This window comes from Rhinolophus hipposideros, assembly GCF_964194185.1.
Source record: "Rhinolophus hipposideros genome assembly, chromosome: 5".
NCBI lineage: Eukaryota > Metazoa > Chordata > Mammalia > Chiroptera > Rhinolophidae > Rhinolophus > Rhinolophus hipposideros.
The window spans coordinates 44215699-44232507 of NC_138051.1; the positions used below are offsets into that span (position 1 = coordinate 44215699).

The window sequence follows — 16809 nt, forward strand, 5'->3', positions numbered from 1 at the left end:
GCTACCAACGTAATTTTCTGCTTTACTTTGGAAACCTTGTTACTGCCATTTTATATGTTTGGGGGGGGGGGGGAACCATGGTGCCTGCCTCCATGAAAGAAAGAACACTGGACAAAAAGGCTGACCCTGTGCAGATGCTCTGTGCAGCCTCACCACCTTCAGGAACACTCACATTTTGATAGTACTATTGTTGCCATTCCACACTGCTCCATGGAAATAGTCTGTTATTTTTTAAGTTGGTCATGGACCAGAAAAGGGACACATCTCCAAAAGCTCGGATAAGCAGCCAGTTTGCTAAGAATTGCCCAATCTTCAGTTAATGGGAGGAAGAAAGACAACTATATAAAAAGTTCCAATTCCCAAAAAAGAATGTGATTTTTCCAGTGATGTAACTTTGCATGGAGGCCTGAGCGTTGATCTCTGTGTGTGGAATCAGATGGAGATCTGGGTTCTTTTCACTCCACCTTGTAGCTAAATAGACCCACAGTTCTATCCTTGGGTATCAGGTACTATATGAAGTAGGATTTAAAAGAATCTTAGATTCACAGTTTTCTGTCTTTCACATTTGATTTACTAATGAGATAGTCGTGAACAAGGGGCTGAGACTTTTCTTAGAGGATAACGGGCCCTTCTTTACTGTTTTATATTTGTTTTTAATGGACCCGTTTTTTTGTTGTTGTTTTGTTTGCTTTTTGTTTTTGTTACTAGAAAAGAATTTTAAAAATGCAGCTTCTCAGATTAACCACAAGATGGTGCAGTGGGATCGAAGCATGGAGTCTACCATCCCTTAGGAAGAAGCAAGCCAGCAGTCAGTCCAGTTAACTAATGTCACCACGACAGTAGTGAGTGTATTTTACAACCATAAACATAAATCTAAATAAACGGGTTAATTTAAATTGGTTGTACAGTCTGTTTTAAAACTTTTTTCAGAGACTCAGAACCATGACCTTCCTATATCCAGGTAGTCCAGGTAAACCGGGGCCTCTTAGACTAGATTCAGAGAAAGTATTTAAACCTTCCTGAACTGTTGCACATTTGGAATAAGAGGTGAAGAGATTTCCTTATTTATGGCAATTAGAGGGGCAGGCTGTATTAGTCACTAAGTAAACTCAAAACATTCTTAGTGGAATTTACCTTTTCTACAAAAAAAAAAAAAAAAAGGCCTTTTATAAAATGAGGAGTTCACTAAAGAGTCCTCACCAAGCTGGAAAAAAGTGATAACTGCCCTGACTTGAATGCACTAATGCTAAAAGTGAATCAAGCAGACGGTGGAAACATTCAGGACTGTTAGCATGAAGCCTGGTCTCCTCTGCCTTCACTTCCTGTCAGCCATGCCCTCCTCATCCCTGAGGTCTGGCTCCTGTCTTTACCTGTCCACTGGCACTGTGCTCCCCAAGGTGACAAGTGGCATAAACTGCTGGACTAAATGGCGTTTTCCACCTTCATTCTCCTTAACTCCTTTTCAGGATAAGACATTCCAAGGTGTCTTCTTCTCCCAGAGAAACTTGCTCTTCCTCCTTCTTAGGTGCTACTCAACTCCTGATTTTCTTCCCTTTCGCTGACTACTCCTCTGGCGCCTCACTGTCTCCTCTGACTTCTCCCACTCCCTGAGTACCCCAGCCCTCTTCTTTTTGGGTTACTCCTTCGTGACCTCATTCACCCTTAGGGCTAAGAAGTTGCTGTTTTTCCAAACCTGCACTGAAGGCCTGATCTCATATTCTCTCTCTCTCTCTCTCTCTTTCTCTCTCTCTCTCTCTCTCTCTCACACACACACACACACACACACATACACATACACACACACACACACACACACACACACACCCATTATCATTTTACAATTTCAATAGAATGACAAAAGCTAGAATAATTTTTATAAAGCTCAGAATCTTCTATGGCTCCCAATGACCTTTTGACCAGCATTCAAAGCCCTCAACAATTTGTTTCTGACCTATCCTTTCAGCCACATCTGAAGGCTCCCAACCCCACCTTTATACAACAAGGTGTGGTCAAAACATACAGTGAATATTTAAATTTAAAAAAAAGTTACAGTAAGATACATTGCCACTAATCCCCCTTAAAATACTCCCCTTCACTTCAAACACACTTATCCCATCATTCTTGCCACTTTCTGAAGCAGTTCTGGAAGCCCTCTTTCGTGAGTGTCTTTAGTTGTGCTGTCGTGGCTGCCTCGATGTCCTGAATACATTCAAAACATTTACCTTTCATGGTCATTTTGATTTGGGGGAAGAGCTAGAAGTCGCATTGTGCCAGATCTGGTGAATAAGATGGATGAGGCCACACCATAATGTTTTTATTTGACAGAAATTGTCATACCAGAAGCCATGTGTGACACAGAACATTGTCATGAGGGAAACCACTGCCCATTTCTCAGGCCATTTTCTACGCACATTTCTTAAACGCGTATAAAGACATTCATGAAAGTGGACTTCCAGAACTGCTTCAGAAAGTGGCAAGAACAATGGGATAACTGTGTTCGAAGCGAGGGAGAGTATTCTGAGGGGAATTAATGGTAATGTGTCTTTTACTGTAATATGGTTTTTAAATTTAAGCAGTCACCGTATTTTTGATCACACCTCACACACATCTTTTCTGCAACACCACCTTTATAGACACACACACACACACACACACACAAACACACCACAAAACCACCCAAAAACATAGCCCAAAGCTCGTTACATGGCTCTTTTACCTGGGCCTTTATTAATTTCTCCCACAAATCCTGACAAGCACCTGCTATGTTCCAGGTACTGTTCTCTAGGCCCTCCTTCTCAGTGAGTATCCTACAGGCTATGCTTCTCTCCCACTAAATGATGAGCCCGTGGTGGCCAGGAATTGTGTTTCTTCTATAGTGATTAGCTCAGCTCCTTGTATATTAATATATAATTAATAATTGTTTGTGGGCTTGAAAGTTGTATCAGTACCATTGTGTAGAAACTAAAGTACAGAGGCTCAGGTGAGGGGAAAGGATTTATGCAAGCAGGAATATGTTGAGAGCAGAGTGGCTTCTCACAGAGGCCTCTATAACCAAAATAAGTACAGGGGGACAAGAAAAGGACTGATAAGTGATGGGAGGTACTAACTTTTTAATACAAGAAAATTACCCTGTGTTTTTAAGTCATCTATCTACTAGACAGACCCGTTTCCCTAAAAAGAAAGAATCTGAGATGAAGAAGGAAAGGAAATGATGCTATCTGTGTATCATCTCAGTTACTCCTCCCAATACCACCAGCGGTAGAAGGTACTATTCCCACTTAAAGAAACTGGGGTTCAAGGATGTGAAACAACTGGACTAAGGTCATATGGTGAGATAATGAAAGAATGATTGCTACCCAGTCCAACTGATTCCAGCATCTTTCTTATTTTTATACAGTCTGTGGACTAAAGAAAGAAAAAACTGAAGCCTATCTGACTGTTTCTGAGTCCATTCCCTTCTTTCAAATTCCATCCATGACCTCCGTCAACTTAAGTTCTCATAAATGCCTTCTCAGGATCTCTATGTCAGAATATCCGTGGATCCCCTTTAAGCAGCTCAGCTCTGGTGAACTATTAAAACACCAAAACAGGATCTTTCAAAGTGAGTGAGCTACATCATAATTTTCCTGCTTCTCCTGTTTCATTTAAGCATGGGGGGATATGCACAACCATGTAAATCCTGTTTGGCATTACCCTCAGCTACCGGCAGTAATCTTTGAATTCCTCACCAGCATTTGCTGAATGAAGAACAATGACAATGAGATATTCAGTAACTGATGGCAAAGTTACTAAACATCTAGATTTCCTGATTTGTTCTTTCTTTCAACCTGTCTTTTTCAGGTTAAGATAAAAGACTTTGTTGTTCAGAGGCCTTCCCAAAAATAGCATGTAGTTATTCTTTAGGGAAGCTCAGGCTTAATTAAAAAAGGTTGCTCTTTTCTGGTATCCTTTGCTGTGTTCCGTACCTACACCCCCGTTCTCCCTTCACTAGTTCCTGTCGCTCCTACTCACTCTTTGACCGTTACCCATTCTTCATTGTATCATTAAGAGTGAACCAATTTCAATGGAGTATTGCGTAGTATTTGCCACCTGTTCCTTCCTCTCCATCTTATCAAGGACATGTTCTTTTGGCAAGCATTTACTGGGCATCTACCATGTGCCAGGTTCTGTGCCAGCAGCTGGTCCTCCTAATTTCATTTCTGACAATCACAAAAGCTTCCAAGTGGATCTCCCTGCCTTAAGTTTCTCTCTGAGTTCATCTACTGCATCCTGCTAGTAAACCAATCTTTCTAAAGCTCTGCTTTGTAAACAGCATTCTCCAATCATTTGGCCACAGGATTAAGTCCCTACTTATTAGCTCTCTCCTATATGCCCTCAAGATGCCCTTTAGACTCTCTTTTTTTCTCCATACACAATCTACATCTACTATGTTCTATTCATTTGCTCCCCCGCATGCCACATGCATTTCTACCTCTGTGTCTTATAGCTCATTGAATTTCCAAATTCCATTCCAGGTGTACTTAATAAATGTCTTGGGGAAAACTCTCTATCTCTGGGATGGCAGAGGATGCTGCCCAACCAATAGGTTCTAGTTAAAGAGGAAAAGTGACCTAACACTCATCCTGAAGAGGAGTCTGAATGACCTGGACTTAGGTCCAAGGAAGCAATTCTAACCGCGTCTGTCTAGAGAGGTCCAATGACCCAAAGTGTTGCCAGCAGATGGGTTTCTTAGGAACCTTGCTAAATCTTGAGATGAGAAATCCAATCAACTCACTCTTCCATTCCCTCAGCCATTCAACAAAATAGTTATAGGGTATTACCTATGTGTTAAACATTGTAATGAGTGCTTGGGAAACAACAGTGAAAAAGATAAACAGATTCCTGCCCTCATAGAGCTTTTAGTAGAAAATAAATACAGACATTAGACACATCAACAAGTGAGTAAATAAAATAATGCAAGTGTGGGAGAAGTGTTAATAAAAAGAGAATTAAAGTGTTAAGACACAGCAGAGTGGGATATGCTAACTGGAGATGGGTGGTGCTCTCACCCAAAGAAGCTCTCTCTGAGGAAGAGACATTTAAACTAAGATCCAAATGATAAGAAGCCAAACACACAAAATGATATGCCAGGCTCTTGAGTTGAGCATACATTCAACACACATAAATGCATGCATGTGCAAGCGAGCACACATGCACACACACACATACACACACACACATTTATTGAAGCCAATGCAGGCTGATAAACACACAAGCTTGGGTCTTATGTGTAGTTCATTTGTCCACTGCAGATGTTGCAGCCAGTCCTTTCTTTCATAACCAAAACAGCTTCTCTTTCGATTAAACAAATAGATAATAAGCCTTTTGGTTTATGGGTCTCTCTCAAATGATTGGGATTTAGTTCCCACCTATGTATTTTTTTTCTACTTTGTCCTGCTATTTATTTCCAACTGAAATTTACATAACAGTCCTAGAACCCAACATAGCACTCTAGTGATCCTCATCATTCTGTATACTGAAAATAACTGCTTGTTACTTTTTAAAGTTGGTATATACCAGCTCTTAAGAAAATCTGGAAGTTGCTTTCCGTACCTCGTTGATTAACTGGATCTTTAGCTACGTAGGCAACATAGTCTGTAGTATCCTATAAAAAAGGGAAAATGATTGCATTTAAAATGAATGGATTGTACTGTTGAAAAATAAGAGTACATTTAGGACACGATACTGAGGAAAGCACTTAAATATTAATGTTTCTTTTTAAAGAGAAAAGGAAAGCATCTTAGGAAGGAACATAAACAAATATACACTATATAATTTAGCACTTGTGGGGTCCACGTTCTCTGCCCTTTGGAGACAGAATCTGAAGATTAAAAATGTAAAGGCAGACCATACCACTAAGAATAAAAGAAAATGCAGGTAGGGAATATATTAGGACATAGATTCTTAAAAAATGGCTAGGGACTATGACTCTCCCGTGTTCAAAGTTGAAATACCAGGGGTTACATTAGTTATCACAAAGGTGTCACAAACTAGGATGTGGCATCATGACTTCCAGGTGTCCAAATAGATGCCACGTATATCAGAAAATAAATGGATTAAAGAAACACTTTGGACACACACACACTGAAAGTAAAGAATGAAAAAAGACATTTCATGAAAATGGAAACTAAAACAAAATTTGTTGTAGCAACACATTTATACCAGACAAAATAGACTTTAAAACAAATTATAACAAGAGACAAAGAAGGACCCAGTAATCCCACTTCTGGGTATTTCTCCAAAGAAACCCAAAACAGTACTTCAAAAAGACCTGTACATCCATATTTTCATCACAGAATCATTTATAACAGCCGAGATATAGAGGCAACCGGGGCATCCATCCATGAATAAAGAAGAGGTGGTACATATATACAATAGAATATTACTCAACCATAAAAAAGGATAAAATCTTGCCATCTGTCACAACATGGGTGTACCAAGAGGGTATTGTGCTGAGTGGAGTCAGTCAGACAGAAGAAGACAAATGTCATATGATTTCACTTGTATGTGGAATCTAGAGGACAGATAAATGAACAAACCAAACAGAAACAAGCTCATAGATACAGAGAACATTTTGATGGTTGCCAGATGGGGGGTTAGGGAGATCAGTGAAGGTGGGAGGGAATTAAGAGGCACAATTTTGGTAGTTACAAAACAGTCATGAGGATGTAGAGTATGGCATGGGGAATGTAGTCAGTAGTATTGTAATAACTATGTATGGTGTCAGATGGGTACTGGATTTATTGGGATGATCACTCTGTAAGTTATATAAACATCTAATCACTATTATATACTTGAAACATAATAGTGTATGTCAACTATAATTGAAAAATAAAAAATATTTTTAAAAATTAAAAAAAACACTGGGTTTTGTTTTTGGCTGGCTTGTGCGTAGTGCAAGTTAACTTAAGGAATAATAAAACAGACATACAAGAATTTATTTGATCAATATAGAGAAAGGAAAAACCATTTTTGAAAAAGAGAATCCATTAAAACCTAATTTGTTAAAAAAGAGATGTGCTGCTGACTTTGTAAAACCAAAAGCCACTTGGTAATTCTGATTTTTATGGAAAACAACTAAGCTAATTAATAATAAGATTTTAATAATTAAAGATGCTTTTTGTTATCTCAGTTCTCAGGGAAAAAAATACACAGTGCCATTTGCAGATTAGAAGTATGACTCTCTAGAGGGAAGATACAATCAACTGGCAGGAAATAAAAGCCCATGTTTGTAATACCCTCAAGGACAATCACTTAATAACCTACAATGAATCATACAGGAAGCAGATCTCAGGGTCAGCATAACTCATCTTCAGTTGTTTTAAAAAATAATACATACCTAAGCAAATTTCTTTTATGCAAAAAGAAAAGGTTTGAAATATCTTGTAAATTAAAAAGGTCATATCTATCAGCTTCGTTTTATACTAACTTAGAAGCAAAGCCACAATTGCTGGGGGCTTGGCTGCATTTTTAAAGTTAAAGAGGTGGTATGACACGAGCAATATTTTCTGGCAATTAGATGATGGGAAAGAGGTCACAGGACCTCTCCAGACCTCAGTTTCCTCATCTTCAAAAGTGTCCAACATTCTTATAGTTCTAAAATTCTTTAACTGTAAATATGTGGGAGGATTTAAAGAATGTTAAAAGTAAAACACAAATAGCGGGGAGGAAATGTAAGAAAATGTATTTAACTTGGCGAGACTCATTAGTGCATTTGTAAAATGGAGAAAGTATATGTAGATACAGAAGCATTACCATGAACTGTCTTCAGGGCTGATAGAAGGAAGACAAGTAAACTGTTTTTGAGAAGAAAGTAAAGGTGAGGGTGAGCAAAGGTCAAGAAGTGAGGAAGAATACCCAGTATTTTTTCAACTTTGAAGAAAATAGGGTAGAAAGAAGGGTACTATACTGGGCCATGGAGACTTCACTTCCTACCCCTCGTACCGAGTTAGCTGTGAAGCTGTAAATTATCTCAGTGAAATAAAATAAAAATGGACATGTGTTAGCAACAGTGTTGACTGTCATCTCTTATCACTCTGTGCCTGGCACTGTGCTACCATTTCACTTAATTTTCACGACACTGTGAGGCAAGGGTGATCATTCCCCATTTTATAGACGAGGATCCTGAAACTTAGGATAAATAAGTCAAGCCTACGTGGCTCCGAAAGCTGGCACTCCTCCCTACTGCCACCTTGACCTGAGGGTAAAACCTCACTCGGGACCTCTAATGCCAATGTATACGGTGGCTCCAGTTTTAATTTCGAATCAGCAGGCTTTCTCCACAGCTGTACAGAGCACAGAGGTCCCACTCATTTCAGGAGGTACAAACTGCCACAGCAGTTGCAAATTCTTTACTATTTATTTTTGGTAGGGGCAATACTTTTGTCGGTTGAAAGAACTACAGAAGTAAAGACACATGAAGACAGTCGAAAATGAATTAGGATTCTGAACCATGATTCTAGAGACATCACGCAGGACATGCTCATGGTAAATAAAACGATTTGCGAACCAATCCTAAAAATGACAGCAACTCTTGAAACTCAAAAGGGGAAATTTAAGGCAAATTAAATAGCAAAAACTATTCCTCACATTACACTTACAGAAATCGGTACTTTAAGTATCTTAAGGAAAGTATTTGAGTTCCTTCATGAATGACTGAACGAGAATGAGAAAAGGCAGTGCTGGCATTTCAGGCTGGATTCAGTCAACTCACTCTGTCACCAACCATATCCCTTGGTGTTGCTGTGAGGCCAGATTACAAGGCTGGATGGATCAGAGTTCAGAATTAGTACAGGGCTCACATTGCAGCTGCTAAGCACCAGGCACCTTGCATGTCCCCATTTGCTACTGAATCCACAATTAGCCATCGGTGGAATCTACTGGGGAAAACGTGGAACTCTTCAAATTTGGTTTACTTTTAAATGCTGGCACCATGGAACTAAGATAGTCATTTGAAAATAACCATACCCAAAGCTGAAAGGTGAGGAAGTAGTGAATCCTAAAGGGAAAATTAAGTAGGCATTAACGAAAGAAAAAAACAATGATTTGAAATTCTGTAAAGGCTGCCTTTCTTCCATATGCTTCAAGGATGTTTGGAAGGCAGTTTGTCTAGGTTTGACATGTTTAAATAATCTGAGTCACTATTAGCCAATGGGAAGACAAGTAATTACTGAAATGTTTTAAAAAATGAACTAATTTAAACAGCATTTTACTATGTATTTCACACACACAAAAATTACACCACCACCCAAGTGGAAGAACTTGCTTAAATACTTTAGATGCCAGTAAAAGAAGGAATGATTAAACAAAGTAACTTCAGAATTTGATTTCCTTTTAAATATTTAGCTTCAAGATAAAATAAATCAAAACTCTGCAGTGACATCAGCTGCAGTAACATCAGCTGACAGATTTCATTTTTACTACCACTGCATACCTCTCTTGGATTATGGGTCCTATCATTTATGATCCTAAATTTTATTCCTCAGTTGAAAGAAAGAAACTAAATGTAATGGAGGAAAAAAAAAACTGTTAAAGCGGATTTTGTTGCCTCATTTCTGAAGGATATAATCTTTAATAATAATAAATGCTTTGCAGAAAAGAAGGTAATACATTGTCAGTAAGGATAAGGCCAGTATATGTTCCCCATGTTCAATTATTATGAAAGTCAGACTCTGCCCTCCTCTAGTCTTCTGTATGTTTGCAGATACAAGAAAAATGTCACGATGTCACGGAAGAGCAAAAACCTCCTTCTACTACTTTAGTTTAAACAGATTTGCATCTTGTTCAGCCACAGGCTTCCTCGTTTCATTACCCCTCTCCTTTTGCTCTGGTCCAGAAATGATGCAGTGCAGAGTCAGAGAATGACCCTCCATTCTGCAAAGTAGATTGTAGAGAGAACACTGGGCTCAGTCCTGCACCATTCATGGAACATGAGCACTACATGGCCTCGTGGTAGGGAGGAACTGCAGTTCTTTCTCCCCAGCTGAGCGTTACCTCCATAAGTTTCTGCAAACCTCATTGTTCATTCTAGATTAGACTTAGTTGCCATGTATGGCACATAGGCTTCTCCTCACCTGCCAAATCCAAATGATTAGTAGGATTTACTTGGAACTCTGTGTTGAGAAGAATTCTGAGAAAGGACTTGCAACACATGTATAACACATTTGTTTTTCATGACTTTGATATTATCTACAAGAAGTTTCTCAAAAGATAACTCCATGGCTAATAACACAATGAAGTATTATTAGGTCATCTACTAATCCAAATATTTTTAAAATCAGTAACAGGAAATATTTTGTCAAACCACATTTTTGATTACCTGTTACATGTAGCTATTCACAAATTATAATAAGATATTTGGAAAAGACATGCAGTGTCTAATATGCTTTATGTAGAAATTCTTTTAACTTCTATAGAAGAATTTTTATGAATCCATACTTACAGGATCCCCTCCAGAGGCAAATGAAATAGACTGCATATGATGATTTGCAATAATCTGGAAAACATAAATTAAACACATATGATGCTCTAAATTAATTATTCCTAGTTACATACAATCTAACAGTAATGTACATTTCTTTTTGTTTTTGACTGAACGACATCCTTTGGAAACCACTTCACCACATTCTATAATAATCTCACTTAGATGTATTTGACATGCTCATTTCATTGCCTCTCTCCTTGCAACTGGACATATGACCTAGGCCAATCAGAAGACATCTCGATACAGCAGAACCAATCAATATCATTGGGGAGGAACTGATGTGGACAACAGGAGAGACTACATTTCTCTCTGCCATTAAGGACCGTGTAAGCCCAAAGCTTCTGGGAGTCAGCCATCTTTTGCTGACATGTGGGAAAAGCCTGCTGCAAAATGAAGCTTTCTCTCTGGAGAAAATCAGCTGAGATTTAAAAATAGAAAAAAGTCTGGTGGTAACATTTGATTCATCCTTTCAACCAATACATTTCCCGTCACCTTTTATCTTTTTTTTCTATATTACTTATTAATTTATTTTTATATAAATTAGTTTGAATTGGGCTGCAGCCATTCTCCACCAAAAGTATTCTAAGGCACTAACATTAAGATTTCCAATAAGAAGTAAGACTATCAGAGTGAACTGCATTAGTTAGCCAAGAAGACTATCTCTTTCAGTTGATATTCTAGGATTGCTTGTTTGTAATCCCCACGGCATAATGACCAATTTCCAGAGATGCATTTGTCATACTGTTTTGAAGGTTCATTAAAATACCAACTGTGTACCTATTAGCTAATACTTCAGAAGTAGATTCTGAGTTATTAAAGTTGCTTCTATAAGATGACAAAGCAGTTCTATAAGATGACAAAGCAGTTCTGGGATATCTAGATGATATCCCAACAGAACTGTGTAAATATGAACACCAAAAGATATTCTAAAGAAAATGACTATCTTTTTCATAATAGCCCACAACTAGAAACAATCCCACTGGTGACAATTGTGATATTTAAACAATGAAGTACTACATAGCAACAACATGTTTCTTGGGCAGAAGCCAAACACAAAGAATATATGCCACATAGTTTAATTTATATAAAGTTCAAAAACAGGCAAAATTATTTTATTCTGTCTGCAGTCTGATACTGGTTACTTCTGGGGCAAAGGAAAGGAGAGCAAGTGGTTTTCTGGGACCCTGCAAATGGTGTTTCTTTATCTGGGTATTGTGAAGATGTCAATTCTCCCCCCAGATTAGTCTGTAATTTACATGCAATTCCAATAAAAATTCCACTAATGTCATTCAGGGAACTTTTCATGCTGCATCTAAAATTCACATGGAATAAACATGCAAAAAAAGCTAAAACAATTTTTTAAAGAACAAAGAGATTATTTTTTCCTATTAGCAAGGCATATTATAAAACTATAGAAATTCATTAAAATACAAAGTCTAAAAACAGTCTCACATATTCATGGATTTTTAGTCTATAATAAATGTGGCACCAAACAGCAGACAAAAGGACAAGTGATTAAATTAGTGGAGTTGGCTGAATTAGCTACATATATGGTAAAAATATATAAATATTATAAATCCTGTCCTCATCTGTATAAATAGACAAATGTTTGATTCATATAAGATCTACAAGTATATCAGAAGACAGATAAAAGATTATGTTTGTGGTCTCTGAGGTAAGAAAAATCCATCTTAATAGACAGAAAGAGACATACAAAAACCTTTACATTTGATTACTTAAAAACTCATTTTAGGGCCGTCCCAGTGGCTCAGGCGGTTGGAGCTCCGTGCTCCTAACTCCGAAGGCTGCCAGTTCGATTCCCACATGGGCCAGTGGGCTCTCAACCACAAGGTTGCCAGTTCAATTCCTCGAGTCCCACAAGGGATGGTGGGCAGTGCCCCCTGCAACTAAGATTGAACACGGCACCTTGAGCTGAGCTGCCCCCGAGCTCCCAGATGGCTCAGTTGGTTGGAGCGCGTCCTCTCAACCACAAGGTTGTCAGTTCGACTCCCACAAGGGATAGTGGGCTGCGCCCCCTGCAACTAGCAATGGCAACTGGGCCTGGAGCTGAGCTGCGCCCTCCACAACTAAAACTGAAAGGACAACAACTTGAAGCTGAATGGCACCCTCCATAACTAAGATTGAAAGGACAACTTGACTTGGAAAAAAGTCCTGGAAGTACACACTGTTCTCCAATAAAGTCCTGTTCCCCTTCCCCAATAAAATCTTTAAAAAAAAAAAAAACAACCTCATTTTAAAACTTTTCTGTAAGAAAAGACTCCTGGGACAAGACAAACGACAGGAAGAGAGAATATATTGGAACATGTAAAAGAAAAGTATTCATATACAGAGCTCATATGGAATCCCTATGAATCAATAAGAAAAAGAAATAAACCCAAAACAAAGCCAGTTAATTTTCAGAATACAAATGTTCGATAAGCCTATTAAAAATAATCTCCAAGAAATCAAGAGAATTCAAAATAAAACAAGATACCATTAAATTGATAAAATTGTTCATGTTCAACAAAATTGTGTGTGGCAAGGGTGTGGATATTCTCAAACACTGCTGGCTAGAGCTTAAATTTGTACAGGAACTTTGGAGAACAATTTGACTGTATTTATTAAAACCAATGTATCCATATTCTGCACTTACACCTTCCAACTTCTAGGTATTTATTCTAGAGAAGCACTGGCACGTGTGGACGTTCATTTATCCAGTTTATGGTTGCCCAAAAAATGGGCAACTGTTTTTGCATAGTTAGGTCATCTATAGTACAGCTTTACAAATAGAAAGCTATGAAAAAATATGTGTATTAACACAGCTAAATCTTCAGGACATTGCTGAGGGGTTTGTTTTGTACGTTGAAGGCAGTTATGTGAGACGTGTTTTTAAGAAAGGAAGATATTTCCACGAGGACCTAAGATCCATGTAAAGGCAAAGAAAAGGGATTTAAAGGATACACACCGGTAACAGTGTAAGGTTACCTCGTGTAAAAAGAAATGGGACCGAGTATTTTCTCAGTATAACTTTTGTAGGAGGACACGGATGATACACGTATTTGTAAATTTAGCTTATTCTAATGAGAAAAATTGAAAACATGGTTAATGCATCAGTTCTTAACATGCTGATTTGTGGTTGAGGACAGTGTGTGTGGTTGGAGGAGCGGAGCTAGAAGCCAGTAGCGCCACAGTAAATGGTCGTTAACAGCGAGGAGCCGACGCGACTGCCCGGGGTGGTGGGCGGAGGAGCAGAAGGAAGGACGCGGGGGAGGAAGGCAGAAGGAGAGGGCGAGCGTTGTTACGGCCGGCACATATTTTCCCGTCTACAGCCTCATAAGCAGCAGAACGGTTAAGTAAGGCGAAGACGAATTAATATTCTCGTATGCAGTCTTTAGCTATGAATTTCGCACCGAACCAAACATAAACCACCAAGCCACGGGGCACGACAGTGAGCGGCTCCCGCCCGACTCGCGCGCGCAGCGGGAGGCGGGGCCTGGGGGTCACGCCGACGCACAGGTCGCGCACGCCGTTTGCGCACGCGCACAACCCCAGGGCCGCGTAACTCCGATCGTGTGGAAATCGCCTGGCCGGAGATTGAGCCGCTTGCACAATGTCGGAAATGAACGAGCTGTCCGAGCTGTACGAGGAGAGCAACGACCTGCAGATGGATGTGATGCCTGGCGAGAGTGACCTTCCGCAGATGGAGGTAGGCAGCGGGAGCCGGGAGCCATCCCCGAACCCCTCCCGCCACGGGGCCCCGCCACAGCTCGAGGAAGAAGGCCCAATGGAGGAGGAGGCGGCGCAGCCAATGGCGGCGCCCAAGGGGGAACGAAGCCTTGCTCATCGCCCCAACCCCGGGGAACAGCCAGGCCAGATCGCAGGCCCTGACCTGGAGAGCGAGGACGAGGGCGAGGAGTTTGACGAGTGGGAGGATGAGTACGACTACCCGGAAGAGGAGCCCCTGAGCGGTGCGGGCTACCGAGTGTCCGCCGCCCTGGAAGAAGCCAACAAGATGTTTCTGAGAACGTCCCGAGCGAGAGAAGCCGCCCTGGATGGCGGTTTTCAGATGCACTACGAGAAGACCCCGTTTGATCAGTTGGCTTTCATTGAAGAGCTGTTCTCACTCATGGTTGTCAATCGTCTGACCGAAGAACTCGGCTGTGACGAGGTTATTGACCGAGAGTAGTCACGCGCGGCCCGCAGAGGAGGAGGCTACTGGAGGAGAGACCCGGCACTCCACTGTCTCGGGGGGTTATTCCAGAGAGTTCCGTGCCAACGAAGAACTTGATGTTCAAAAGAAAAACGTGTGCTGTTTTTTTGTTTGTTTGTTTGTTTGTTTGGCAGACTAGAATAGGGCTGGGACTGCACCGTTGTGACAAAGAAAACAAGGAAAAAGGATCTTAGGACTGTCGAAACCTGTTTCCAAGGACGTCCTGAAACACGTCTGGCTTTGACTTTGTTATTAACCCAGATTATTGTCTTTGCGTTGGGGGAAGTTACTTTCCTATTTTCACTTTACGCGAGGGTTTTTGCAAGAATGAATCGTGACCGGGACAAACTGCCAGTACAAGAGCCCACTGATAACTAATGACAAAAGAATAAGCAACTTCCAACTTAGGACACGAGATGTCTTTGAGTTATTTGGACTGAAAACCTGATAAGAAAACCTCGCAGATTCCACTTTGTGATCAATCGAAGGCTAGATTTTTAGGGTCTGATAAGTTGAATGTTCTTAGTATTCCCAGAAGGATACGCAAACCCAGAAAGAAATACGTATCATGTGTGCTGTATCCTAAAATGTTTTCCAAGAGGATCTGAAATTTTGTACGCGTATCTTGATCATTTACAAAGCTACTGTGATCCGTCATTCAAGAAAATTCATTGTCTTGACCATTTTTAAAAGTCAAAAATGAAAAAGTCCTTAATAAATTTTCAAATTTAGACATTAAAATGTATGTGAAAGTACAAAGAAAAACTTCTAACATTGTTATATACTAGAGAAATTTTCTGTTTTACTGGTTCTCTGGTTTTCATTTAACTTTACAGGCAAAAGACTGGTTGAACTTTTTAACAAGAATTGTTAAGTGAAAATTGTCAAGTAAAAGGAAAGCCCTACATTTAAAAAAGACTATGAACAATTATGCCATCAACCTTTAAAAGTTTTTAAACCTGTCCAGAAATCCACCTGAAGTTTCCCTCTGTCTCCTCCTCTAATGAAACTTGTTATTGGTTATGCACCAGCATTCGAGATAATAAAATTTCTTGTTCTGTGTATTTTGTTTGGCTAATAGCATTGCATACATACTTTACATACTATTTCTTATTGTATTATACTATTTTATTATTGCAACCACTTTATGCTTTCAATTTAACCACAATTTATAAGGGAACGTGCTCCAGCTTCAAAACCTGATTTACAAATTAACTGGGGAAACTAAACAGTAAATTCCTGTAAGAATTTGCCAACCTGGGAAAACCTGCACTATTAATGAGCATGTTGCTGTTGTTTTAAGGTTCTAAAGTTCTATGATGATTATGTCTGAAGCCTGTGACCAGTAAATAAAACTACTAGGTGTTCCTGCTCCATTATGGCTGTAGAGGACACATCCAATACAACAGGACAACTCAGAACCTTAATTTATTGTACAGTCATCATTTCTTTCAGAGGGATTTTTTTCTGTAAAATAGGGGACTAACAAGGATGACAATAATCACTCAAACACTAGCTTGGAGGGGCAGAAGATAGATGGGGGAAAGACTAGACAGGAGGTGACAAACGTCTTAATCCCACTGCCTCCCCAATGCCTCACTTCCTTCATTGCATTTTCAGACAACTTGTAGTTGCAGTCAGAAGACTGGATAAATAATTGCTTAGGTGATGTGAATTAACAGTACTCTGAAAAAAAACTGGAGGCCAATACACAATGAACTCACTACTTGCATTTACCTCTAGGTAAAGATGCCAGGAAACTGGCTCAGAAAAAAAAGGTTTACAAACCTGGAGGTGTGATTACTTCTCTGGGACTAAGTAGGGAGCAGGAAAAGAAAACCACTCCCTGTTGGGTTTGAAGGCTTATTTTGTGGGGAAAGACCTGCTGAACTCTGCAGCTGATTCCTCTGATGGTTGCTGGTTTTAAAAAATAAGCAATAACTTGAGAGATCACTGAAATTAACACTTGTTAATTTACTGAAGATAGAAAATGGTAATATTTTTAATACTCCTTGTAAGGGTATAAAATCAAATGTGTTTCTATTATAATTATCACAGATTGGAACTAACCTACCTG

The 16809-nt window shown here is 39.5% G+C and overlaps 2 protein-coding genes across 2 annotated transcripts in view; one reads left to right on the forward strand and one right to left on the reverse strand.

Annotated features, from left to right (window-relative positions):
- SHC4 (SHC adaptor protein 4) overlaps positions 1–16809 on the reverse strand; it is a 107034-nt gene that overhangs the window by 26726 nt on the left and 63499 nt on the right. The window contains exons 5-6 of the mRNA XM_081049957.1: positions 10481–10534; positions 5593–5644 (exon numbers count right to left, since the gene is read on the reverse strand). Of these exons, the coding sequence (XP_080906083.1) occupies positions 5593–5644; positions 10481–10534 (106 nt within the window). The remainder of the gene's footprint in view (positions 1–5592; positions 5645–10480; positions 10535–16809) is intronic.
- Positions 14056–15796, forward strand: EID1 (EP300 interacting inhibitor of differentiation 1). The gene has a single exon (XM_081049958.1). The coding sequence runs from the start codon at positions 14133–14135 to the stop codon at positions 14706–14708; it is 576 nt and encodes a 191-aa protein (XP_080906084.1). The 5' UTR covers positions 14056–14132; the 3' UTR covers positions 14709–15796.